The sequence below is a fragment of the Misgurnus anguillicaudatus genome, chromosome 12 (assembly GCF_027580225.2).
Source record: "Misgurnus anguillicaudatus chromosome 12, ASM2758022v2, whole genome shotgun sequence".
NCBI classification, from domain to species: domain Eukaryota; kingdom Metazoa; phylum Chordata; class Actinopteri; order Cypriniformes; family Cobitidae; genus Misgurnus; species Misgurnus anguillicaudatus.
This window is the reverse complement of record NC_073348.2, coordinates 35,147,154-35,173,495: the sequence shown is the minus strand read 5'-3', so window position 1 is coordinate 35,173,495 and position 26,342 is coordinate 35,147,154. Positions and strand designations below refer to the sequence as shown.

The 26,342-nt window shown below is 38.4% G+C and overlaps 1 protein-coding gene across 10 annotated transcripts in view; it reads right to left on the bottom strand.

The window, feature by feature from the left end:
• Positions 1-26,342, bottom strand: part of kirrel3a (kirre like nephrin family adhesion molecule 3a) — a 258,127-nt gene that overhangs the window by 13,887 nt on the left and 217,898 nt on the right. For all 10 annotated transcript variants that reach the window (XM_073874487.1, XM_073874485.1, XM_073874486.1 and 7 more), the window contains 5 exons: positions 18,298-18,403; positions 6,454-6,602; positions 5,990-6,117; positions 5,538-5,664; positions 81-181 (listed from right to left, as the gene is read on the bottom strand). In XM_073874487.1, coding sequence (XP_073730588.1) covers positions 81-181; positions 5,538-5,664; positions 5,990-6,117; positions 6,454-6,602; positions 18,298-18,403 — 611 coding nt within the window. The remainder of the gene's footprint in view (positions 1-80; positions 182-5,537; positions 5,665-5,989; positions 6,118-6,453; positions 6,603-18,297; positions 18,404-26,342) is intronic.

Sequence of the window (26,342 nt, the reverse complement as noted above, 5' to 3'; positions counted from 1 at the left end):
CAGTCAAAATGTCACCAAAGTAAACCATCTGAACTACTGACCCGAAAGAAACCAGCGGATAACACACAGAGAGGACTTACAATGCGATCTGGAGGCGGGGTGCTGCGGATGAAACACTTGATCTGGCCCTTCTCCCCGTACAGAGCCTGCTGGGTCTGTGTGCTGGAGATGGTGGGAGGCCCTGAAACATAACAGCACGTTTTAAAGCTTCCTGTATGAACCGCCTTCACATCAACACCCATCCCTACACACATCCTTCCTGAGTACAAAGGTGACGGGACATTGGCTCCTGTTTTCATCACCGTCATACATGTCTGATCATCATAATCAATCGCCTTCGTCATCACATCAAAGGATCGGCTTTCAAAATTTGACACTGGGGCTGCACTTTGACATGTATTGTGTTTGGTATTCCAACTCATTTCAGCTTGAAAAAGAACGAAAAACTATACAATTACATTGAAACGGTAGCTTTGATGCTCAATGGCTATAAATTTGCACGTCTTTACAACCGTATTCAGACTTTATTCAATGATATGATTAAATTTTCATGCATTTAATCCAATTGATGCTTACAACAATACAGTTTACATGCACCCTAAACATTGCAATCTGATTAAAATGTTTGTTTACATGTACATTCTATATAGACCATTTCAAAAGATGTAAACAACACTGGTCCAGAAGCACTTCCTGTTTCAGTTTTTTAACACTAGATAAATGTTGGGATAAAATACAATCAACAGTACATATAGAACTGAATCAAAAAGTTAAACAAAAATCTTAAAGACAATGATATATGTAAAATCAAAAAACAAAAAAACTAAAAAAAAACTGAAACAGGAAGTGCTTCTGGACCAGTGTTGTTTACATCTTTTGAAATGGTCAATAATCCGAACATCTGCGTAAGCGCACATCCAGGGTTGCCAGATTTGCGTATTAAAGCCATCCCTATGGACATTCAAAACTAGCCCAAAAGCATTCCAATGAATATTTACAGCTCAATACCATAACCAATGAACAAATAATTTTCATCTTTAACCAGCACGAAAGAAACAACCCATGAAGACAGTTTAAACAGTAGCCTAAGTCTGAACTTGAAAAAAGCAGAGAACTTGGCAAGATGACTTGTCAAGTTCAAGCTTTATCTCTGGAAAAATGTACAAAGACGAGTTGGAAAATGTTCTTCTTAAGAAGTTTTCAAATATAAGCAAAAAAAATGCACGAAGCTATTTATTGCTTTATGTAGCCTATTGTTATGAAAGTACTGCAGAATGTACAGCGTGTGAAAGCGCATGAGCCCATTAACTTAATAATGCATGGTGCCATTGCCTTACTATTGCATGTTTCTGTGACGAGACTTATGTGATATATAAATTATGTATTATGATATATAAATATGATGTAAATATAAGACAGGTTTACATGCATACTACACCACCCCCTTCAATACGATTGAAATTTGCATCTGATTGACCCCAATCGTCTTGCTTAAAGTGCTTACATGAAGGCTTTTCAATACGATTGAGTCATCATTATGATTACGAACAAATTATTTGGTTGTACAAAACTATTACAAAAGATACAAACATTTCCTGATGCTCAAGAAAGCAACACAATACATTAAGAGCCAATGGTATATACATTTTTGAACAGAATGATGTTTTAATTGTTATTATTTTGTTGTCCTTTAAGGTACTAAAATGTACTTTTTAGGTACAATGGTGTACCTTTTGAAAGGGTACACTGTAAAAAAATCCATGCTGCACTTAAATATTTAAGTTTATCAACTTGAACTTACAATTCATTTTAACTTTCTTGAATAGTGAGGAGTTGCTATAAATTATAAAAAATAAAGTTGAATAAGCTTAAGTTATTTCAACTTCATTTGGATTTTGTTTTAATTCATAGCAACTTCTCACTAGTCAAGAAAGTTGAAAGAAATTGTAAATTCATGCTGAAAAAACTTAAAGGGTGGTTTCCCGAACAGGGATTAGCTTAAGCCACGCCTAGGCCTTAGTTTAATTATAAAAATATAACTAGTTTTACCAAACATGCCTTACTAAAAACATTACTTGTGTGCATTTTGAGGCAAAACAAAGGGAACTGATGTAAATTGTAGTGCAACAAAGAAAAAAGTACCTTTTTCTAAAAAGTACCGCCAGCGTTGCCAGGTCTGCGCCTTTTCAAGGTTAAGCCACAGGTTTGTTTTTGTGGGTTAAAGATGAAAGGATTTATTTCATAGTTTTTTTCCGATTTGCTATTTGGGCTGTGAGTAATCATTGGGATGGGTTTGGGCTGGTTTTGTTCCACAGATCTGGCAACCCTGGGTACCGCACCTTTTGTATATTTATTTCCAAGAGTGTCTGGCTGGGAAAGGAAACTATGAAATCCACAAATAAAAACGGATATATTGATAATAGTAAACTCCGAAACGCTGTGATTTCATTATCACACGGTGATCTTCTTTCACACTAGCACAGCTGTGATGGTGCTACTCGGTAGAACAAGAATTAACTTTTTCCACCTCGACTAATTCAACACATACAAACAGAATGAGAAAAGAGTCATCTTCATAATTTCCTAAATAATTAAGACTGAAGACAAAAAAATGAAAACAGACAGAGATGAAATCATAATAAACATAATCAAAGCGTTCCGTTTTTCCTACAGCGGCAGATTGCGGTTCATTATGTGTCTCTATACAAAAACAGATTTTCGTTTTAATTGGAATTCGGAGGTCTCTATGCGTGAGCACCATCCCATCAATTAGACATCCCAGCAGTAAGCAGGAGTCTTCCGTACACGCTGCGGATCCGTCTCTTTGGAGAGCGGAAGACAATGCTCATGCTCCTAATCACCCAGGCGCCCGAAGGCTGCGGTCGGGCCGAGGGGTGAGACGTTGATCCGTGCTCTTCCAACAGCAGTCTGTTCAGATCGTGTCCTCTGGGTGAAGCAAACAAATCTGACAGTGGATCATGGCCGCAAATGAGGGCTGTAATTAAACAGCTTTATCTGGCGGGCTCAGACGGAAAACGAAGACAACCCGGGATGTGAAGATTGAGCTTTGTGGGGAAGAGCGCCGCCGTACGTCTCATCCGCTGCCTGTCTCCCATGGATGCTCTGGAGAACAGGGCAATCTCGCACAGAAGGAACACTGCGATCTTTTCTTTCAGAACAGAATGCGTTTCTTCTTTTTATTGGGTTTTTGGAGGGTGCAAAAAGTGCAAACCAAGAAGTTGTTTTTCTGAAAACACTTACTCAGATGAGGGTCAGGAGATATCGAGAAATCGATCGGTTTCTGTGAGGCTGCTCATTCATGCATGTCTTTAAGGAGCAGTGTTATCAAAAAAACGAAATCATCTGGGTTTGTCGGAAAGAGATTCTCTTGCTGCTTAATGGACGCTAATGTAGTTGTTCTTTAATGATCTATTACATCAGTAATCCTATTTCCCATTTATCATCTCCCTAATCCGTATAATTTTTAATATTTGAGCACCAATGCGTCTCTTAGACTTTTGTTTAATAACATAAATAGTTTTTGTAAATCAATAGTTAACCTAAAAATGAAAACGCTTCAAATCCGTAACAATGTCTTATAGAGAACACAACATGGGATGCTGCGCAAAATAATAATACTTTTATATACAATAAAATAAATGGGAATGGGCATCTGGGTGATTCTCGCAAAATTAGACTTATGAGGTGTCATGAAACATTTTGATAAAGAAGTAAGAGTATCAAAATAAGAAGCATACAGTTACAAACATCTCTTCACATACTATTTTGCACATGATTTCAAATGACATCATACAAACCAATTTTGTTCTTTTTCCCACATTTAAAGGGAAAATTTTTCATTACCGCAACGTGTCCAAGACTGGATATGTGTTCTTTGACATGGAAATATTTATAATTAAAAAAATCTAAAAAATTAAAGGCTTCAGTGCATATTATACTATAAACATTTACAGTAAAGAAACATGTGCTATTTGGTGATCATTGGTAAATGTAGAGACAATAATAAGGAATATAAATGTGTCCAAGACCAATTTTCTCATCCTCCGCAACAATTTTCAATCATTGTTTAAGCCCTCAAGGAACTTACATTTAAAAAAAAAACTTGTTTGTCATAGTACCTAGACAACTTTTTAGTTCTCATTACCGAAACATGAGTTTGTAAATGCATATATTTAATGTAATATCATGTTGCGGTAATGATAATTTTTAATAATGATAATTTAAAAAATGTAAATAATTCTATAGGAAATATTTTTTAAATCCTCTAAAAATAATGTTTATAGTAAGTTCAGACCTTAATCTTATATGTGCAAAAAAAAAATGGCTTCAAGGGCTTTTTAAAAAATTCTGATGCTGGACATCTTCTAAATCTGGATTTGTGGGAATCACCCATATAAGAAAAATCCACAAGCACTATAAAAACATCTGCTATATTCTAAGTCTACTAACAACAAAACATTTAAGCCATTTAAATTCTGGTCAGTTCCTCAAACATTCATGAGGCTTAAGGTAGCTTAAAAAATAGCACAGGAGTCATATAGACGTACTCTTATGGTATTTTATATACTTTTATAGCTCGACAGTTCCTGATCAATAAATGCTTTTGCAGAATGAAAAAGAGCAGGGTGAAGACGAACATCTTTTGTGCCGAAGAACGACATAAGTGTGAATAACAATATCAAAATTTTAATTCTGGGATAAATTATTTCTTGAAAAGGACACAGAATTGGATATAATCACTTGAGACTCAGAGTCACAGACCGACCCATCCTGCATCTCGACATTCAAGCACAAGAGGAAAAACAGCAATGATTAAGAATTCATAGAGCATTAAACAGGCTTATTGCCTCAAAGGAGCTGGCCAGTGTTATTGCAAAGCCCGGAGGACTTAAAAGTTTCCATCTAAACAAATGAATATACCATACAAAGACCCATAACAGTTTTTCATGAGCTACTCTAGAGAGAGAGAGAGAAAGAGGGAGAGACAGAGAGATTACCAATAAAATGATGCCTGCAACAGGACAAAAAATAAATATATGTATAAACAGTGTTTGTTAGTGAAGTGTTGTGGTACCCAGAAAGCAGTGAGAATTTTTTGATTGCATTTCATGGCCAAGCACTTCTCGAAGCGAGGGGTTAATCAATATGCTTATATTGATTCAGAAAACCTGGTTTCTGAATCCTTAAAGCCAATCACGGGTCTGCATGTGCCCCAGAGTCATACGCTTATCGACGAGCGAGAAGAAATGATGAGAGCCATCGGAGATCATCTCTTCTGATTACGCCGTCCAGATCTTTAAGGGTCATAGAGTATTTCTTTATTATCATTGCAAAGCTAAACAGTGCAGAAAACATCCCCTCAGCCCGGACGACCTGCGGCTCGATCCCGCGTTCGAGAGTCTCCTCCGGCTCTCGTGTGTCAAAGCAATCAAAACCCGAAAGCAAATGAGAATTTGGTTGAAGAGTCCAGCTCGCATCAATAGATGGAACACAAACAAAGCGTTGTGAGTGTTTACCATTGACGGTCAGGGTGACCTCCTTCTCTCCCACTCCGACCCGCGGCACCACGGCACGACAGACGTATTTCCCGGCATCCTCCTGTCTCACTGCCTTCAACGTAAGGGTGTTGTCATTGCTGAGCACCTGCAAAGTAACAGATGTTCGAAAAACTTCGCAGGCATCATTAAAAAGTTTCTTTTTCTTTTGTTGAAGCGAAACAGAATCTATAATTAACCATCACTATAGTCACATGCAGATATGCACAAATACATATTTTTTAACTTCAGAGTTATGAGATCTTAACAGATGACGACCCAGACAAACACAATGTGCTCCACTGTGGGTCATTAGCCTCAGAAACTCAACCGTCACAGCTGTTATCTTCACTTCTTGTGCTCATCACATCCAGATGGAGGATTTAATCAAATTCTAGTTGATTAGATTTATAAGAGCAGAGGTAAATACGTACAACTCCGTGGCCTCTTTTCATCCAGACGATGGTGAGCGAAGGGTTTCCGATCCATGCGCAGCTAAAGACGGCATCAGATCCACGATCCACCTGTAAGCTCTGAGGTTCTGCGGCCAGACGTGGCCCGACTGCGGCACAAAATTAGGCACATGTTTTTTTTACATATTTTATATCTCGCTCATGTATTTAAAATGCCATGTGAAGATACCAGCGCATATACCAGTATATTAGTCTAGCAACGTTGTTGAAGTGCAAATGAAATATGACAACAGTGCAGAAGAAAACCTTCAGTGAATAAATTCTCACACAAAACCGTAGCTTTAAAAGATGTGAAATATCACGACTCGTGATACATTAAATATATTTCATAATGGTTTTCCTCATTCATATTCACTACAATTCAGATAAAAACAAGCGCAAGGGTTTGGAACGATATTAACGCAGACGACAGAAAGTAAACTCACAGTAAACGTCCACGTTACGGCTGATGTTGGTGCTGCCCAGGGCGTTGGTGACCTCACAGGAAACAGGTTCAGTAAAGAAAGAGTGATCAACCAGCACTTCATAAGTGTCTCCTGTTGCCTCTGTGATAATACTGCCGCCCTTCGCCCATCTAATTATCAGTCGGAAACAAAAACAGACAAGAAAAACAACTGATGGATGTCTGCTACAAAGATCAAAGCCTGTAGGAAATGTTTTTTTGCAGACAAATGACTAAGATTTGCATGGTCTAGTGAAACAACAAAGGCATCCCCCACAATGTCTAATGTAATTTTCAGGACACTTTTTTATTTTTGTCTCTGTGCTGGCAGACCGTGTCTCCTTCAGCAGAAGAATAACAGGAGCACATTACAAGGTTTCAGATGCCGTCTCTGTCATTGCCACTCTTTGATGATGTAGTCATTACATTTAAATGTGAAGAGAGAAACCATGGATGGCGTGGTAGTGCAGTTTCACATGAGAAGATCAAGCGCTAAACAGACTTTTGCTTGGAAAATGGATTGTGTTACAATAATGAAGAGAACTTGTAATGAATGTGCTGGTCATGCAACAGTGTGTGTTGTTACATCACGAGTCCTTTTGATTTTATTTTTCAGCCTTTTTAGTACTTTTACTGGCAGTAATAGGAAAGGTAATGATGGGGAGAAGAGGAATGCAAAGGGTAATGATGCGACTCAGACTCAAACTGTCAAGACGTGCGTTAACCACTTGGTCAGCTGCTTATAAACTTTGTGCCTTGTGACCCATTTTTGTTTTCAACATTTTTGTGACCCCCTTACTCGTATCCTGGGTGAAAATTCTGATAACACTGATACAGTTTTATTGTTAAAAGGCAGTTTCTAAGTCATCAAACCTGCATGTTTTTGGACTGTGGGAGGAAACCGAAGCACCCGAAGTAAACCTATGCTGACACGGGTAGAAAAACACGATTATTCGACCGCATGATTCAATGCATAATCAGCCAAAGTCCGCATATTTATGCAGGGACGCATTTTTTAAATATGCAGCACTTTCGCCGCATAAATTGCAGATTTCTGCTCGCACAATATGCGGGCTTACATGATTTTATAATTCCCGCATTTTCGACTTCAAAAAGTCATATATATATCTTGGCAGAAAGTTTAAAAAATGTTGCATTTACTTCACACATGCGCAGCCATGTCCCCTGTTGTCATGGGAATGTTAGGAAGTGACGTAATTACGTGACGTGAACATCAATCAATGATAAGCAGTTTCCAGCTTTTGCAAGTTCCCACAATTTCATCGCATAAAATTGCATAAATATCCTGCATATTCCATCGCATTTTTTTAAGAAAACATGCCGCAAGATCAAGGATTTCTGCCCGCAACAATTACAAAAAAAACTTTGCGATTTCTGGAAGGACTGGAAGATGCAAACTCCACACAGAAAGACCTTCAGACCCAGCCGAGAATTAACCCGAGGACCCTCTTGTTGAGGCAACAGCGCTAGCCATTGTGCCAGCCCCTCATAACATTTTAAGCACAAGAAAGGCTGCAAGCTCACTAAATAAGTTGTGACTTTAAAAATCTGCGCAACAAACCTAAATAATAAAATAAAATGAGTCCCCTGCTATCCCATCTCTTGCATTAAGTTCAAAACCTCTGCACTATGTAATGGCTTCAACAGTAACATTTTGGCAAAGTTTCCTTACTGTGGGTTCACAACAGCCGTCAAATTCATGTCTACTGCGTCTAGTTTGCCGCTTATACATTTTGAGTTTACTCGCTTCATTCACGCGTGAAAGCCGCGTGTGAAATTCTAGTCATCGAGACATTCACGCGGAAATCTTCGTCATGGGCTTCTGCAACTCCGCTCGCTCCCTTTATAGAGACAGAGCGCAGTTATACAAATTTGAAAACCACACCCACCGGGGGGAAAACAATCCAACCGTCTCCATTGACTTTGTATTGCGAGAGGCTGCCTTCTTGTCATTTCTGCCTTATAACAAAAAACAGAATAATTCCTAAAAGCTGCTGTGTAACAAGATGTACGGATAGACCCCTTCAAGGTTTGTAAACATTGAATGACTATCGGGTGCGCACGCAGCATGGGGTCAAACTGTTCATACCATCCAGGCTTTATAATTTAATCTAACAGGTCTGAAAAATGATGACTTACCTCAAATGAAGTGAGCACTACAAACACAAACCTCTTTGATATTTGCATTGTTCCAGTCGGCACGTTAATTGCTTGTAGCCGCAGATGTTGTATTTTTTGTTTTTGAGATTCTGCATGAATCACGAAAACTTAACAGAAGACCTCGTGCGATTTTCAGAGCCCACGACGTAAGTAGGCATTTTTGACGATACAGAACAATACGCAACTCAATCTGCTGTAATGGCTTTTCTGACCCCGACATGCGCAGTGGAAACCACCTGTGACGTGAACTGTGAAGGGGTCTATAAAAACCCAGAAATAAGTTTTCATAAGCTGTCCAGCCATACAACTCAGCCTTTAAGGAGAAAAAAGTGGATCGCCGACTACGTTTCGCCCTAGTGGGTGCATTTCTTTTAATAGTAGTACTATGAAAAGTTGCCTGTTTCCACTTTTGTGTCTTTAAATAGTTTTTTTTGGGGGGGGGGGGGGCTCGACAGCTTATAAAAACTTATTTACAGATAAAACTTAAAAACAGAATAATGCCTATAAGCAAGTGTGACAATATGTACAGCTAACAAGCCAAAAAAAAAAACAGAAATAAGTTTTTATAAGCTGTCGAGCCGTAAAACTCAGCCTTTAAGGAGCAAAAAGTGGATCGCCGACTACGTTTCGCCTAAGTGGGCGCATTTCTTTTAATAGTAGTACTATGAAAAGTTGCCTGTTTTCACTTTTGTGTCTTTAAACGCTGTTTTTTTTGGGGTCGACAGTTTTTAAAAATGTATTTCTGGGTTTTTTGGCTTGTTAGCTGTACATCCTGTCACACAGCGGCTTTTAGGCATTGTTCTGTTTTTTGTTATAAGCCAGAAATGACAAGGAGGCAGCCTCTCGCAATACAAGTCAAAGTCAATGGAGATGGATGGATTGTCCCCCCCCAGTGGGCGGAGTTTTCAGGTTAGGCTGCGCTCTGTCTCTATGCATGTCACTACTAGAGCAAGCTCCTAATTGGTTAACGCAGTGTGTTTTTCCGCCAAAGTTCACATTTTTCAAATTGCGCGTTTCCCGCGGCACTGCGTCTACGACGCCGCGCTAAACGCATCATTCGCGGCGCGAGACCTCCAGACGCGCATCAACACGTCTTCACACTGGATTAACATTGAAATCACTCGCGCTTGACACTTCTACCGTGGCTGGTGTGAACGCAGCATTAGGATTTTTTTGGGGGGACAGAAGTCTCTATGTGAACTCACAGACCTGAAACAGGACATATTTGATGGCTTCACCTGTCAATCTCAAGAGTACGACAAAAAAACCCCTAAAGAAACAGATCACGCAAATGAACTTCGCAAAAATTGATTAACCATCAAACGTGATTAAAATGAAGAGATTATCACAGCAGGTCTCCGTCACCTCATCACCAATTCAAACGAATGCCGAAATAGGCTTATTACATCCTATCCTGTTAAGAAATTTCAATTTTATAAATTCCATTGATGCCAATAGTCGTTATAAGCCGTTTATGAAATTATTTTAATCCCGTATTTGCTTCTAAAATAGGAAAATGCTATGAACAATTTCCATGGATCTTTCACATTGAAGTGATTAACTGCCTTCCTTTAATTTAATCAACACCCAAAGCAATCTGAGAAATGACAGCATCCCTGCCAGAGACGTCTACCGCAATACTCTTTCACAGGCTCTGATGAAGGTGTAGAGGGATTGTTTTGACATATTCGCACAGAAAACATTACGCTACACAGCTGTCAAAACTTTAAATACGAGATAAAACGTAGTAACAAACACATACAAAACATCAGAAAAGCGAACGTCATTCAAAGCCTACCCAGAAAGACAAATGTAAACTCAGACTCATCTCTGTCTTTGCAAAACAAACAGAGATCAAATCCATGCGCTCTATTGCGTATTCTACTTTCTTTGCATTATTCAACAGTGCAGTATAAATCTACTCGCAACAGAACGAAAAAACACACCGGAAAATTGTTTGAAGGTGTAAAGCGATACAGCACCCGTGGAAAAGAAATTGTTTGTCTTTTTAACATGCCGCAGGAGGGCTGATGTCAATTCGCTGTATTTCGGATTAAAACACTGGGTGGTACGAACGTCTCTCCAAAGCAAGCAATCAGCATCGCGGATGCCGATGCCCACCGACGCCACGGCTCAAACCCGCACGCTTGCATCAAATGTTCGGCACGCCCAACAGAGCGACTTCCATTAGACACTTCAGAGGTGACAAATGAGGATAAGACAAGACAAATCACCTACGCCAGAACAAAGCCGCCAACCCCACCGTTGACAGAAAGCCCCCGGAGGGTCGAGAAGCACACACTTTATTCACAGGCAGAGAACCGACCGTCTGTATCCATCTATTCACGGCCCACTTTGCTGTTCTCCAAGTTCAAAAAGAAAACAAACATTCATGGCCAGGATGACTGAAGACGGCGTGAAAAATACTCTCTCTTTTCTTCCTCACCACGGTTGGCTTATTCTTGGAGTGCTGGGGCTTTTCTTGAACTCTCTGTGATGGCTTCACGTTTCAGGGAGTTATTTTGATGGAAAGAGATCTAGGTTTAGCTGAAATTAAAAGGGCGAGACCTCACGAAAGAAAGAGTGAAAGTTTTTATGTGATTTCTATGTCAGTATGAATTTCACTCACATCAGATCGCACACAGACTGACTCTCTGTGACTAATGCAACGCCTCAGAAATCTTTCATCATAAACACAGTTCCCAGTGCTTCTTCAAGCGACTGCTATATGTAATGATAAAATCATTTAATGCATACGTCATATTCACTAGATTTAAATTATATGAGCCTGTATCATATCACATTTGTACAATGGGGTTCAAAAGTCTTGAGTCTAGTTCATTGTATAACTTGAGATAAAATACATTTTTATTGTATTTAGTATATGCTTTAAAGTCCCCATGAAATCAAAACTGACAATTCTTATATTTTTTAAAAGAATATTGTAGTTTTCATTATAAACAATTTATCTGTGTGGGTCATTGTTTTGTTTTCATTCACGTGTCCTCAAAAACATTAATCAAAATCGAAAAATGTCGCCGTCTTGTGGCTATTCTTCTCTGATGATGTCAGTCTTAACTCCGCCCCTCCAACTGTCAGTCTGCTGTGAGTTCCATTTCTGAATGAAACGCCTACTTTTCTATTTCTAATCATTTCAGAGTGGAAAACACAAGCCACACCCACTGTTTGGAAACCAATTGCAACTTCCGGTTTACGGAAATGTAATAACAGCATGCACTTGATATGACATGGACTGCAAGCCTAATGATCCATGTTATCTTTGTTTATCTTCAGAACATTCTAGAAAAACTGATATTTTGAACAGGAGTAAAGAGTCATAATCCTAAATATTTCTATATTTCTATTTAATGACCCAAACATGTTTATAACAGTGGCGGCCGGTGACTTCTTTTTTCAAGGGCGCACGATGCGACGTTCGTCACAACATGTATGTAGCCTGTCATGTGTGTGGTTCGTAATTTCTAAAAAATTAGTTTGGCGTGTCGTGTGAAACTATGTCCATTACGTGTCTTGTCAAAATAAGTGCCTGCTGCAGACGCGTCTAAAGGGTTTATGATAAAAGAGACGCTCGCGTTTGCCAGATACTCGCATAATCTCATGCGTAATCAGAATTTACTGTTAAAGGAATATTCCATTTTCTTAAAAGAAAAATCCAGATAATTTACTCACCACCATGTCATCCAAAATGTTGATGTCTTTCTTTGTTCAGTCGAAAAGAAATTATGTTTTTTGAAGAAAACATTGCAGGATTTTTCTCATTTTAATGGACTTTAATAGACACCAACAATTAACACTTAACTCAACACGTAACAGTTTTTTTCAACGGAGTTTCACAGGACTATAAACGATCCCAAACGAGGCATAAGAGTCTTATCTAGCGAAACGATTGTCATTTTTGACAAGAAAAATAAAAAATATGCTCCTTTAAACCACAACTTTTCGTCTAGGTCCGGTCCAGCGCGACCTAACGTAAATGCGTAGTGACGTATGGAGGTCACGTGTTACATATAAAACGCACATTTGCAAACCATTGTAAACAATAAACTGACACAAAGACATTAATTAGTATCAGTTGACATACAACAAAGTAGGAACGGTCCTCTTTCAACACACTTGTAAACACTGGGGCGGAGTTTCGCGTTTGTCTTCTGTGACCTCTTGACCTCATGACGTTTTGCGTGGGGTCACCTGGCGCATCACGACCGGATCTAGACGAGAAGTTGTGCTTTAGAGGTGTATATTTGTTGTTTTTCTTGTCAAAGGTGACAGTCGTTTTGCTAGATAAGACACTTATGCCTTGTTTGGGATTGTTTATAGTCCTTTGAAACTCCGTTGAAAGTGTTAATTGTTGGTGTCTATTAAAGTACATTAAAATGAGAAAAATCCTGCAATGTTTTCCTCAAAAAACAGAACCTCTTCTCGACTGAACAAAGAAAGACATCAACATTTTGGATGACATGATGGTGAGTAAATTATCTGGATTTTTCTTTTTAGAAAATTGAATATTTCTTTAAGGGAGTGTCTTGCGTGTATTGTGAACGTTAGCTTCTCTTTTATCATACCGATTTTACTTTGACAAAACATGTGATGCACATGGTTCACATGACGCAACAAACACGTTAGCTACGTACCTTGACATCGTAATATGGTGCTTGCTAATAGGCCGTTTTTTTTAGAGGACAGTCTCGTCTGACTTATAATGCATTCAGTCATTGCACTCTGTACTTTAGGCATCTGTTTTGGCCATTAAAAAAATCCATATTGATTAAATCCCCTAATAACACAGAGGTCTGAGAGATCACCTCGCATCAGATTCCATTAGACATAAAATAGCTCTGCGAAATTATGAAAAGCCTTGAATGAAAAATAAGACTCAAGGTCTTAAATGGGCATCATGACCACCAAACATAAAGGCTTTATTTCTGCTAATTAATTTACAGCTTCACTAATCTCATTTCAAATGCCACAGGAGAACAGTGATGGGTTTTATCTTCTCTCAAGCGTCTGGACCGGACGACTCCAACAAGCGAAGCTATGTTTTGTACTTACGAAAAACTACAAAAACAACAAAGTTAAATTAATTTCCATATTTATGTAAACAAAATGAACATGAATAAAATATTGGCTAGTGAAAATAATCCTTCCTCTTTCTAGTGAGGCAGTTCTAATCCTCTCGGAGGAACGGTGTAATGCCCGCAGGAAATCTTTCGCAATCAGTAATGACTTTCTTCGTAATTAGTTGGGCTTCTGTGTTCCTGCAGTGTGAATTCGGATGCCGTTAGAAGCAAATCTCCGTGTAGAGTTTCCCTGCTCCTGATTGATGGTTTTGCAAAGTTACATTTGGACAAAGGTTCGGCCTGTGCTACTCGTCTGAAGTCTGTCGTGGTGGGTCAGGGGACAGAAGATACACAATGTTCGGTGAGGGCCGGTGAGATCTTTTGCCCAGCTGGTTGAGGGTACAGAAACAAACGTCTGGTGTGTGTGTGTCTGTCTCGTCTTCTTAAGACCTCTGCTACATGAATAATGGATTAAACTCTGACGGGGTGACAGGTGAAAGCATCTCTCACTCCATGCTGATTAAAAACTAGACACTACGTGTGAAGACGCCTTTCACATCACGATGAGCATCTCAGGAGAAAGATCATGAAGATTATGAAGAAATTATGAAGATGAAGGACAGTGGGAATAAAATGTTGATTGAAGTGACCATGGGTAATAATGTACAATATCTAATACAGAAGAAGCATCTCCATTATCTGCTATTTTAATGAGAGGTGATCTGGGACTCAATTTTGTTATTTTTATTGTTTATAAGTGTTGGCTGTGGGCCTCATCCAGCACATAGCTCTTAGAAGCTCAGTATTCTGTGGATTGCTGTCTGGGAAATCACAAAGCAAATTATTTCGATTTAATGCAATTTTTAGTTCTGATCTTAAAGTTAAATCCAGTAAAATATCATTTTAAGGCAGGTTTTTTATATATTTTGCTGTAGTGTGTCAGTAGGAATCATCAGTTTACATTCCCAAACATTATTTTTGCCAGTGTTTGCAATAATCCAATGAGATTTTAGTACCGTAATTTTCGAACTATAAGCCGCTTTTTTCATAACTTGGCTGGTGCTGCGTCGTATAGTCTGGTGCGCCTTGTAAGTCAGTATGAATTAAAGTTGCTCTAAGCAAATTCACGCGTTTTAGACAATAAAACATTTTTTGTTATATACAGCAAACATCTCCTCACTATCTGCTTGCTACCTGACCGCTGATCATACTGTAAAAAAACGCGATCTCTGTAGACAGCCCAGGATCCACAAACGGCAATAACAACACAGTGTCCAAACCTAGCACTACAAAACATAACAAAGTGTTCCAGCTAATAAACGACAAGAAGGTTTTGGGGGTAGAGGTTGGGCGCTTTCATGAAAGCACGGAAGGGAGAGGGAGGAGTTAGCTACGCTCAAACAGTTCAAACATTAACAAAAAGTGACGTTGCACAGATTTGCTTAGAGCGCCTTTAATTTTGACATTTATGAGGCATGAGACATCATTACCGTCTACAGCCGCAAGAGTCTGCTATATGCTGCTCCTGTATTTATGTAATTCAATGGATTCAGTGATGCGGAATGACGAGTCTACGAACTTCATGCTAGTTGGCTTGTTCGGTTAATTTATACTTTTCAACCTTCCAGGTAAGTTCTCTATGCTCTGGTTTATCGTTTAAATAACTGAAAATATTACTTTAACGTACAGACATCTATTCAGCCTATTGTTCTGTGTGCTACTGTTTAGTTGAATAGCTTGCCTTTCCAGATCGAATGTCTGTTCTCCGGCTTGGATTTTGTGTAATAATTTTTTTAATAAACGCGACGTATAGTCCACTGTGACTTATGTATGTTATTTTATCTTAATGACGCATTTTTGAATGATGCGGCTTATACTCGGGTGCGGCTTATAGTCCGGAAAATATGGTAAGCGTCTTGGAGACATTGTCACAGTTGTTCTGGATTTTAGTCCCTCTTTCTTTATGTAATAATAGACAGACTTGATAATGTTGAGACCCAATCTCTGTGTGGAGCACCGACTGTTGTCAGACTCCTTGTGCATACAAAAATCTCAATTGGTTATTAATGGCAAAAAGAACGTTTGAGAATGTAAATTGATATTTTTATTCTGACTCACTGCAGAAAAATATATAAATAACTGACTTAAGACCATTTTTGAGGCACGAATGTGCCTAAAGGCTGGGCCACTATAAAAGATTTGTAAAACCTCTAATGCTACGTACACACCAAAAGCGGGGCATGCCGTTACTCACTCTAGATTACTCGCGGGATTTAACTTTTTTTTTTTTAAAAATTCAACTTGGGAGAAGACGCGTTTGAGGTAAATAGCGCATGTTTTTGCGGCAAACGCGCCGCCGATATCGCGTCATTCGCATCGCCCCACGCAAGGACACACACACCAACAGAACTCAGATCAGAACTGAGAACAGGGGAAATCTTGCAAGTGTTGGGGTCAAACATGGTGGATGATGAGCATAAAAATAGCAATAATACAATGTGGACTGCTTTTTCCATCTCTGATGTCCATCTTACTTTGGACTGTAACTGCTGAAGTTGTTTTGCTTTTAGAGATGTAACGATAATTTGTGACACACACTCATACCTGTTTCGATAACTATTCTGAGTTGCAAAGGCGATATGTAGCATAGCTCTTTCATGTACTACGGCTCTTTGATCAGTAGGAAGTCATTATCAATCTAAAATCAGTATGAGTTTGAATCATTTATAACATGCATTTGAAAAAGCAACACTCGTCAAACATAATCATTATACATATTCTTTATTATCATGAAAATATCTGAAAAGGTTTAAAGAAATGCAATATTACTATGTAGGCCTGTCACGATTTACTATATCGACTTATCACAAGATTAATAAACATGACCTCGGTAGTGTTTTTTGTTCGTTTTTTAGGGAGGCGATATATTGCTATAGTGTTTACATGTGTTTGTTTGCATAAAATTCATGCCATTAGCATTTTAGTGGATTGCGCTGCCCCTGTTGTTTCTGTCTGCCTCGGAGGAGTGACACGTGAATGAGATGAGAGGAGAGGACATTAACATAAACGAGACGGCATGTCCACTTTGTTAAAAAACAGAAAAGAGCAAAACATATAAAAAGTCATCTGAAACATAATCATAACATCTAGTGTTTAGATCTGAGGTGTAGCTATAATAAATATGACTGTGCGTAATGGCGCATAATCACAGATGCGATCAGAAAAACACTCGTCCAAAGCAATAAACTGCGTAAAGCCATGATTTACACTGAACAATGACTATTAGCTGTTTTAAACTCAAATGCAGCTTAACCAATGACTGGTATACTTTTTATAAAATGTATTTGTTTATTTTTTTTGCATTCCAATTTCATTGTCTTAATATTCCTAAAAAAAATCTAAGTTGTGTTCTTAGAAAGGGTATACCTGCTTTATAATGCTATTTTATTGTTGTTATATAGTCAGCAATATAAAATTGTCCTAAAATGACAATAATACTGATTATCGACATTATTTCCAGGGTAATAAAGCAACTTATGAAAAGCAGGCATTTCACCATAATTCATTGAGAAGCATAGCAAGCAGAATCACACAATGTATCGTTAGACCCCTGCTTTCGTCTTTCATCTGATTGGGCATCGTTTCGTTCCACATTACAATCTACAGCACGCATGCACATTTGTTAACCCTACGTTTGAATATTTTTTCCGATTTTCCCTCTCTCTTAACAGGGACATTTCACATGACGTTTTAAGATTTCAAATAAATCTTTGGTGTCCCCATAGTACGTATGTGAAGTTGTAGCTCAAAATACCCCACAGGTAATTTATTATAGCATGTTAAAATTGCCACTTTTTTGGGTGTGTCTTATTAAATGCAAATGAGATGATCTACACTTAATGGCAGTGCCGTTATTGAATAGTGCAGATTAAGGGGCGCTATTATCCCCCTCTGACATCACAAGGAGAGCAAAATTTCAATTACCTATTTTTCACATGCTTGCAGGGAATGGTTTACCAAAACTAATTTAATAAGTTTTTTTTCACATTTTCTAGGTTTATACAAGCAATGGGGACCTAATTATAGCACTTAAACATGGAAAAAGTCAGATTTGTCATGATATGTCCTCTTAAACACACAACCACGGTACACCACAGAAAAAATGGATAAGAAAATTGGTACAACCACCAAGACATTCAAAACTATACCTAGGATTGTTGTAAGGGGGGAAATCGTTCCAATTACCTTTTAGTTTCGCACAGTACTGTACAACTCCTGTAAAACGAGCTATGCTATTACTATGGCCAATTTTTACATAAAGCAGCAGCCAAACTTCACACATGTGCATATTGAGTCTCTAAAAATATTTTCCTAGGATCAAATGAATAAACATGAGCACATAAATTTAACAGGCATACTTGACGAAAATGTGTTGACATATAAAATTCATGCACGTTTTTCCATGTAGGCACACTGTTCACTAAAACACCTGTTCACGAGTAAGAAAGCATGCTACAGTGCAGAAAGAAAGAAAACCATTATTATGGGCCGTGTGTGAAAGCTCTTACCTGTAATGAGTGACGGGGGGATTTGCTTTAGCAGCACAGTGAAACTTGACCAGATTGCCTTCCAGAACAGGCTGTGGTTCCACCGAGAGGTTCACCAGTGGGAAATCTGAAGGAACAGAGAGGCCAGTCAACTTCATTTTCCCAGGGAGCGTCTCAAAACGCCCATTAATAAACACTCGTCAGAAAGATTCATTGCAGATTAAAGAACAAAGTAAAAAACTCTAAAAAGTAAGAGCGGCTCGATGACTCTTTTTTCAGTAATGAGAGCTACTTTGCATTAAGATTAATTGGAGCTGTAACTCGCCGTCTAATTGCCGAATTAGAATTTAAACAAGTTTTAAAATGAGCATGATTAAAGAGAGTTTTTGCCGAAATGAACAAAAAAGATTGATTGCGCAAATTAAACAAACGGCGGCCGAATTCACATTAAGGAAAAGCGATATTTACCTCCAGACCTTTTATTGAGCTGTTTCGAAGACAATTACATTTTATTTAAGTGAGTTTAATGTGCCACTAAAATTCTTTTTTGAAGGAAGTTCGCAATTAATTTGTGCTTTAAAGTGCACACCAGTTTAGATGTCTGTTACCTAAGAACAATGAGACACAAACAGTTTCCTCTTTTCCAATTACACCCAAAGAGACACACAGGAGTGACAGCCAACAGATAGAAAGTGACAGCGGACAGACAGGAACTGACACACATGCGCCCGAAAAAACCCTACCTCTGAGAGCACTGATTGTGCCGTGTTTGTTTGGACACAAGGCATGTTGGACATTAACTAGGCCAGCGATGGAAACATCAGCACCATACCAACAAATCACAGCAATTCTAGACAGCAGTGCTTCCATCCTGCTGTTTCCCCCCCACAAAATCTCAAACTTTAATATGAGAAAAGCTTCCACAGTCTGCCCCAGTCCTGTCAAAGCACAGTGGACAGATCTGTCACCTCCCACAGGTCTGAATGTGATTAGAGGCCTCTGGAAAGCCCGGACACAGCGCTGGGTCTGATTTCTCATTAGCAGTCTGCTCCCGTCATTCGCCGAACGTATTTGTACCTAGGACAGATGTTTCATTCAAAATGCCTTATGGTGTGGGAATAGTCATTTAAAACTAACCTGCAGGCTTTCTGAATTGCACAGAAATATCGACGGGTTCGAACGCATTACAATAACAACAATAAAATGATCGCAGTTCAAAAACGAAAAACTGAACGGCAGTAAAAACATCATATGTACAGAACCGACATTGATTTGTGGTCATTGATTTTAAATGATGTTTGCGATGGACTGTGGATTTTGAACGCTTTGTTTGGTTGCCGACAGTGTTGGGGAAAGTTACTTTTAAAAGTAATGCATTACAATATTAGGTATTAAGTTACTCCCAAAAAAATGTATTACTTAGTTACATTTCATGGAAAGTAATCCTTATGTTACTTTTTAGTTACTTTTGCGTTACTTTTTCTTAATCTCTTTTAGCCATTGCATGTGTTTTTTATGACTGAAAAGTTCTGCATTCAGAAATTGCATACTTCATCACAAAAATGTTGAGTTTTGGCCTGGCATCTCAGTTTCTTACTCAAACTGTTCCCACACAGGCATGTACGCATAGAGTGCATAATGTGACTATGTACAGTTTAAATCGGTACATAGTTTTTTAAAATCGATTCATTAAACTAAAAAAGTAACTTGCATTACTTTTTTAAAAGTAACTTAATATTAATGCGTACATTTAAAAAGTAATGCGTTACTTTATTCGTTACTTCAGAAATGTAATATTATTACGTAATGCACGTTACTTGTAATGCATTAAGGGCTCGTTATAGTTGTGCATAGGTCCTACGGCGTAGGTTCCGCGTCGTTTTTCATTTATACTGGTAGGCAGTATCCATGCCTGTAACCACAGTAGAAGCGTGACCGTCAATGAAGAAGCAGCTTGGCAAGTTAACCCACAAACGAAGAAGAAACAGCAACTTGTTGTGTATGATTTGAGAAGACCAGCATTGATGGAAGTAAATAAACTGCGTCTTTTGTTGCAGTTTGAGGTAAATCACTCCTCAACTTGGCCCATCTTTGTTTTCACTGTTGCAAACAGTAATACCTATGACACAGTTTTTTTACCTGACGGGAGGGGTTCTTGTGGACCAATCACAGAACTGACGCGCAGTTAAAAATTTTGCGAGGTGCACATCAGGCTATGAAGAGCTACGCATAGGCTTCGGATAACGTACGACGTAGCTATGGCGTAGAGCTAATGCACGACTATAAATTGGGCTTTACCACCAACACTGGTTGCCGATGAATTACATTTTAGCGATTTTAAAATTGAGATGTTTCCGTTTTGTAATACCATTCGAATATGCAAACTTGTTATGAAAGTGGCATGTCCTCTAAATGTAGACGCATGCATCTATTTTGGAGAGAGGACTCGGGGGGATGCAAGTGTATTCTTGAGCCTGATAAAGTACCTCTTGTCAGTTCCCTTTGTGTGGAGTGAGCGCGTTCGCCCGACTGGAGCTCACGAAAGGCCCCAAGACGCAACTCTGTGTGCGCATATGGTCATTAATTATTCCTAACAAACAGCATTGTTTCAATCGTGCTCTTATTTACAAGGCAATTACTGGAAGAAGTTGAGAGTCACTCTTCTCTCCTGGGTACTAATTCTTAAACGAACCGCGCAGCGAGACCTAGAAGTTAACAGCTTGGAAGATCCTAACGCCACGTTCGAGCAAAGGGTCAGGTGGCGCTGCCAGCAGCGCATTCCCTCACTGTAAAGAACATCAGAGACGGTATGATAAAACCGGATATCAAACGCATTTACAAAATAAACGAAAGGGGCAGAAATGAAGTGGGATGGATTGATGTGGGCTGCTAGCCGAAGCGAGACTTGAGAACACATTGGTGAAATATGAAACGTGTTGTTTAACGAGAAACTTTTAATTACAGAATGCGGTTCAGAAGCGGTGATGACCTTTAAAGGGAGAACATGTGAACAGAAGAAGGAGAGAGCTGGAGATGTGAATGTCAACACATGGTAGATTAATGCGTATACGTAGAGTCGAAGATTGGTCGAGTCCAGAGATGCTTATCCAAATAGTGTTGTGTGAAGAGGAACCACCAAGAAACTTCTCGAATTTTCATTACTCACCATCTAGTCATTTTAAGTCTGCCTTGTGGGGAAAATCAATAAAATCTAGAATAGAAGGCTCAGATGGTTGTCAGACTAATTAAAAAGTAGCACCCATATCACTGAGGAACTTCAATGGAGATACAAACCCTTAACTTAAGCACACCACACACTGTAAGACCATTTGCTCATGGCCAAACAGATTAAAGAAATGCATATATCCACACAATTTCCTTGGAATAAAGATTAGCAAAGGCCAGCATGAATTTTAATGATGGACTGGACTGGTTTATGCTGGTTTGGTGCTACTACATCTGGTGGACTAGTATAGCAAAAACCTAGAATGCACAGGTTAAGATCATTAATTGTATGCACTGTAATGTTACAAAAAACCCTCTTATTGTTAGAATTAGGGATGCACGATATATCGGCCAATAACTGCTTATTTTTAATATTATCGGTTATCGTCTGATAGCAAAATTATGCCGATAAATGAAAGCCGATAAATGATTGATTATTTTGGTTTGTTGAACCACTTCACTTGCTCATTGCTGGCCATGTGTAGTTTTGATTGGTGCTTTCTGTGACATAGCACAAGGATGACACGTGTTGCGGGCTTAAGAAGAGTATGCTAGTCTAGCGCAAAGACAAGATGTCTGCGGCCTGGGAGTTTTTCATTGTGAAAATAATATGAATATTTATCGGCCTATATATATATCGGTTATCGGCCCCCAAATATAAAGAGTTATCGGTTATCGTATCGGCCAAAATTTCCATATCGGTGCATCCCTAGTTAGAATGAACCGCACTTATGGGGTAAGTTGTAACGTTTGCACTCCTGTTACTTTTGGTGTAATTGTACAATAACGGTAGGTCAAACATTAAGTTTAATTTAACTTAATAATAACCAAAATATTTTCTGAATGATAGAGTCAAAGCCAAAAAGCGTTAGTTTAGGGATTTCCCCTACCTGCAATTGTTTTGTGAAACCCAATCAAGTTTAATAAAAGTAAATTCATATTTTGACAGGTTTAACAAACTACTTACTTTCAGAGATTAAGAACATGAACACTGTACAAATTCCTTGTTGCACTTAAATAGTTAACAACTTTAAAAAAAAAATGTGTTGACTAGATTGCTATAAATTATAAAAATACATTTGTAATAGCTTTATCCATTCTTCTATTTAACTTTATTTTTAATTTATACCAAATCCTCACTAGTTGAAAGTTGAAAAGACTTGTTCACTGAAGTTGTCTAAAATTTAAAGTGTAAGTTCAACAATTTTGCGTTTTAAAACGAGACAAAATTTGGGCTGTCAGTGAAGATTTCATAGAAAATAAATTAAACTACACACATTGTAATCATTGTTGACTTTGCTTAAAGGCGTTCTAAGCGAATCGGTGTGTTGATTTTTGAAATGTGTTTTCAAACAAACTGAGCGTCCAAATCCTTCTTGGCGTTTATTGGCTGGAACACTTTGTTTTGTTTTGTGGTGCAGGTTTGGCCACTGTGTTTATATTGAAGTTTGTAGAGCCGGGGCTGTCTACAGAGATCGCGTTTTTTTACAGTTTGATCAGCGGACAGGCAGCAACCAGATAGTGAGGAGATGTTTGCTGTATGTAACAAAAAAATGTTATGGTCTAAAACGCGTGAATTCGCTTAGAGAGCCTTTAATAACAAGTAATTTTGGCCAAACGACCAAATTGAAGTTAATTTTGGCTAATATAATATAACCAGACTATATCAGCTCTAGTTAACCTAGACATTGAAATGACAACTATTGCTCGCTGGGAAGGGTCGAAAGAGATGAGAAACTCCTAAAGGAGTCTGACTAAATAGGCCACCACTTTCACAGCCATAAGTCTATAAATGATTAGAAGCAAATGTTTCCTGTCTAGTATGAAGAGAAGGGCCAGAGCGGCTCAGTAATAAATGGAAAGCAGCAAACTATTTAGGTCACCAGTGACTCATATGTCATCAGATCGGCGGCGTTTATTAGCTTTATACTTTAGGCATAACGCAAAAAACTTCAGAAGAAAAGAAATCATAAGAATCGAAACGATCTCTCCGTCTGCTGATGAACTCATCCAACTCTTTCACATTGCTGTATTTGATCAAGCCTGCAGGCTTTATAACTGCTGTTGTTGGGCAATTACCTACAGAGAAGGAATAAATGGAAAACAGCATGATAATTTGAAGATATAATGACAGCGTTTTCTTTAAATAATCTTTGAAAATAGCGGGGAAAAATTTTGATGGCAGGTACCAGTCTGCATGTTTGCAAACTATAGCGCTGCAAAGGTATATGTATCTGTAACGAAACAGGGCTTTCAATACAGTACACACAATGACACGAAAGATTACATGTCTTATATGAAACGTGCCATGTTTTGTTATTTTCTTTTCATAATTCTTACTTGCCGTGAGCGTTAGGGCATCTACTACACAGCGCTGTTTCGTTTTTCTTTTGGTGGGTTTTTAATAAAAAAAGTTTACTTATTTTTCTAGTTCAAGGGCTTTCAAACTTTTATTGTCAACTGAATCCGCTTGTTACATTCCTAGGTTGTTCCCCAACAGGACTTCGATTCCCATCATCCTCTTCACTTTTTCACCTGAACTATGTTTTGTAATTATCCTGTCATCTATTATGTTGATTATCCTCATTGTCTACCCTGTTTTTTGTCATAGTCTTTGTCTGTTATTGTCTATATGTATGGATGGTTTATGTAATAATTGTCATTGTCTCTTCGTCATCCTCCACCAGCACATCCATAACACCCCTTGACCTAAATTATTTAATTAAAGTATCCCCTGATATTTTAAGTAAATATTTGATAGCATAACTTTTAACTTTTTATCCGTTTTAAAGTTTATATCAGTAGTATTTATATCATAGCTATTGACTGTCATTAGCAGAAACACACAGGGCTCTATCATAAACCCGGCGCAATGCAGTGCCATGTGCGACGCAAGTGTCTTTTGCTAGTTTCAACCCGCCGCAATTATCATTTTCACGTTTAGTGCCACATTGTTTAAATAGCACATGCATTTGCGCCCAATTTTGCGCCCATGGGAGTTCTGGTCTGAAACAACGTGTGTTCAGGCGCATTGTTGGCACGTTGCTATTTTGAGGCGCAACATTGTTTTTGTTATTTAATAAGCACGTTAGTAATATGTGCCTATAAACTGGAAGACAAGGCGGGTTTGCTTATCACATATATGGATGCGCAGCAGCACAAAAACGCTTTTAAATATGGAAAATTAAAAGATTAAAATGTAAAAGATTATTATTAAGTCTCTTGGACAAAAATGCTTTTAAAAAAAACATGGCACTGTCCGAGAGCTGAAACGGCTCTCCACACGTTGGTAAATTCTTTATATCTAGTTTGTTACAAATAAAGTAATTTTAAAGTACAAACCTTTTTTTGCATATATTTGCAAATTATTTAATGAGATTACGTCTTTTAAAAGTTTTAATACAAAAAAATAACAATTTCAATAAAAATGAAAACAAAATTTTTTTTTAAAATTATTCTTAAACTGGTGGTCTCTTTTTCCTCCGTTTAGTTTTTAGCTTTAGTTTTTAGTTTCCGCTTTCTAAATAGGGATTAGGCATGGCCCCAGCGCAACTGGCTTTTAAAGGGGATGAGAGCTGAGACTCTTATTGGTTTATTGCACGCCCATTACTCATTAAGGGAATAGGAACAACCCTTTTGTACCGTGCGCTCGGTGCACAAACCATTTTTTCCATCGTTAAATTAGCAAAAGTGGAATCGGACACACCCATTTAGACCGTGCGCTTTAGACAATGCGCTTAGATCTTTAAAATAGGGCCCACAATGTGCGCCGTCCTCGTACACATGTGTTACACAAGCGTAACTACGCATTAAGTCTGGTTATGCACAACACATCAATACTTACAAAAATAATACATGTATTTGAAAAGTTAAAGTTGTCATTTAACATGACTATTTTGGGGATTTCAGCTTAAGCATGCTATGGTTAAAGAATTTAGTTCGCTTAAAGAATTGTGTCAGATACGGTTTATAAAAAATACATTTAACACACGAACTTCATATCTGCTCTACACAAACCACAATTCTTTACGGGACCTCACTCAACAGCTGCCGGTCATTAATATTGATGGCATGGGGTGTCAGGTAAGCACCCCTAGTGCCGATCTGAGGTCCCAGTAGGCCTGAAGGTTCTACCATCTCTCTGCTCTCATTCATCACTTATTTACCCAGCACATGTTTTTGTAGTGTGTGGCCTGCAGCGGGGTCTCCACTTCACTGAACTGCTTCCTTGCATTAGACCTTGCACATTTCTTTGCGAACACAGAGTTCACAAGCTCAGGTTAGATGTGTTCACGCCCGGTATAAATTATTCTGATGAAGACGGCTAAAGGGAAGTTCAAGCGGGCCACATGCAGCACCTTGAATCTTGAGCTTAATGAATCCTGACAGGAGCAATTGGCTTATTCATGGAAATTTTATTGACTTACAAGCAGAAGAGCAGATATAATCTAAAACTGCGTACGAAGGGAACAAAAAAGATGCTGATTTTACTTTTTCCAATTAATTAATTAGATGAAAAGCAGATTTCGTTTGCTCTCACAGCTGTGCAAACGTTCAAACTGACCAATCCGGGATGTTTATGAAAGGCAGGAGAGAAAGAGGCTTATAGTTAAACTCTTCTATTGTTTTGTATAACAAAATGAGTCCAGCAGATCAAACACAGACAATGTTTTTCCGTTTTTACGCTTTCATTTCTGTGTTTGGAGTGCATTGTGTCGAGATAATCAGTAAATCAGAATCTATGGATGCAAAGAAAAAGCTGTCAGAACTTGTGAATCTTTCGCTATTATATTTTTTCTGCTTTATTAGTCAGACTAAATATCTTTCAACACATGGGAGCG